The 2,166-nt window shown below is 53.3% G+C and overlaps 1 protein-coding gene across 1 annotated transcript; it reads right to left on the minus strand.

The window, feature by feature from the left end:
• Positions 1-722: 722 nt before the first annotated feature.
• Positions 723-1,856, minus strand: LOC147971719 (uncharacterized). Its single transcript, XM_087524089.1, has 4 exons — positions 1,728-1,856; positions 1,299-1,655; positions 960-1,253; positions 723-812 (listed from the first exon to the last, which is right to left on the minus strand). Exons 1-4 carry the CDS (start codon positions 1,854-1,856, stop codon positions 723-725), a joined length of 870 nt encoding a protein of 289 aa, XP_087380215.1.
• Between the last annotated feature and the right edge of the window lie 310 nt (positions 1,857-2,166).

A 2,166-nucleotide genomic window follows, 5' to 3' on the forward strand; every position in this document is an offset into this window, starting at 1 on the left:
GTTCCTGAGGACATGGGAGAAGTCTTGCTATTAGTAGTCATGTGAATTTGGTATTCGTTCGATATTTTGATGAGATGTATGTTGTCTCTCCTCTAGTGGTGTTATGTGAACGTCGACTACATGACACTTCACCATTATTTGGGCCTAGAGGAAGGCATTGGGAAGTAATAAGTAGATGATGGGTTGCTAGAGTGACAAAAGCTTAAACCCTAGTTTATGCGTTGCTTCGTAAGGGGCTGATTTGGATCCATATGTTTCATGCTATGGTTAGGTTTACCTTAATACTTTTGTTGTATTTGCGGATTCTTGCAATAGAGGTTAATCATAAGTGGGATGTTTGTCCAAGTAAGGACAGCACCCAAGCACCGGTCCACCCACATACCAAATTATCAAAGTACCGAACGCGAATCATATGAACGTGATGAAAACTAGCTTGACGATATTCCCATGTGTCCTCGGGAGCGCTTTACATCATATAAGAGTTTGTCCAGGCTTGTCCTTTGCTACAAAAGGATTGGGCCACCTTGCTGCACTTTATTTACTTTCGTTACTTATTGCTCGTTACAAATTATCCTATCACAAAACTATCTGTTACCACTTATTTCAGTACTTGCAGAGAATACCTTGCTGGAAACCGCTTATCATTTCCTTCTGCTCCTCGTTGGGTTCTACACTCTTACTTATCGAAAGGACTACGATAGATCCCCTATACTTGTGGGTCATCAGGGCCCAAGATGGAGCCGTAACCACGGCGAGGACGGCCACCAGGGTGGGTTCCGATTCGGCAGCCCCTGAGCCGGGTTGAGCAGCCCCTGGGTCGGGTATGGCGATGGCCGGGTCTGGGATGATGGTGACCGGGTCGAGCTGAGCTGCCCTCGGGCCGGGTTCAGCAGTCCCCGGGCCGGGTTTAGCAGTCCCCGGGCCGGGTTTGGCAGTCCCCGGGCCGGGTTGTCTGGAACGTGGATGGACTCAGAGTCCGGTGATGGCTTGACGGACGGCTTGCGCAGGTGCTCGAGGGAGATGCCGAATGAGATGGCTTGTCGTGATGAGGTGATCTTGGCGAGCGTGTCGGCTACTTCGTTCTCCGCGCGCGGGACGTGGAGGAACTCGCAGCCCTCGAAAGATCCGGACAGCTTCTGGACGAGGAAGCGGTAGCTTGCCATGTTGGAGTCGCGGGCGTCCCATTCACCGGAGCACTGCTGCACCACCAGGTCCGAGTCGTCGTAGCACAGGATGCGCCGGATGCCGAGTTCCTTGGCAAGCCGGAGGCCGTGCACAAGGGCTTTGTACTCGGCGACGTTGTTGGAGGCGGCGAAGTGGATCTGGAGCGCGTAGCGGAGCCATTCGCCCTTCGGGGATGATAGTACGATGCCAGCCCCCAAGCCGAGTCGCATCTTGGACCCATCGAAGTGCATGCGCCAATGCGTCGAGTCGGGAGGCGGCGGCAAGTACTGGATCTCGGTCCAGTCGACGAGGAAGTCGGCCAAGGCTTGAGACTTGATCGTGGTGCGGGGCTCGTAGAGAATGGTGTGGCCGGCTAGCTGGATCGCCCACTTGGAAACCCGGCCAGAGGCATCCCGGCACCCGATGATTTCTCCGATAGGCACCGTGCTGACCGCGGTGACAACGTGCTCTTGGAAATACTGCTTCAGCTTCTTGGCGGTAAGGTACACGCCATAACACATCTTCTGGTAGTGCGGGTAGTTCTACTTGGAGTTGGAGAGCACCTCGCTCAGGTAGTAGACTGGGCGCTGGACGGCTTGGATCTTTCCCTTCTCTGGTCGCTCGACCACCAGCACCGTGCCGACCGCCCGCGAGGTCGCGGCTACGTAGAGCAGCAGCGGTGTAACGCCCATGATGCGGCTATATCTCCCACGTGTTGAAGCACGACTTAGAGGCATAACCGCATTGTAAGCAATGTCGCAAGTGAGGTAATCTTCACACAACCCATGTAATACAAGATACATAGTTGGCTTCCAATCGCCACTTCACACAATGCATGAATAAAGCATTACAACATCCAGATACAATCAAGGTCCGACTACCGAACCAAAATAAAAGAAGACTACCCCAAATGCTACACAGATCCCCGATCGTCCCAACTGGGCTCCACTACTGATCAACTGGAAACGGAACAACAAAACGAACACGAACTTCATCGAGCTC

Source organism: Triticum urartu, chromosome 5A (genome assembly GCF_056163025.1).
Source record: "Triticum urartu cultivar PI428250 chromosome 5A, HENAU_Tu73, whole genome shotgun sequence".
In the NCBI taxonomy this organism is placed as follows: Eukaryota; Viridiplantae; Streptophyta; class Magnoliopsida; order Poales; family Poaceae; genus Triticum; species Triticum urartu.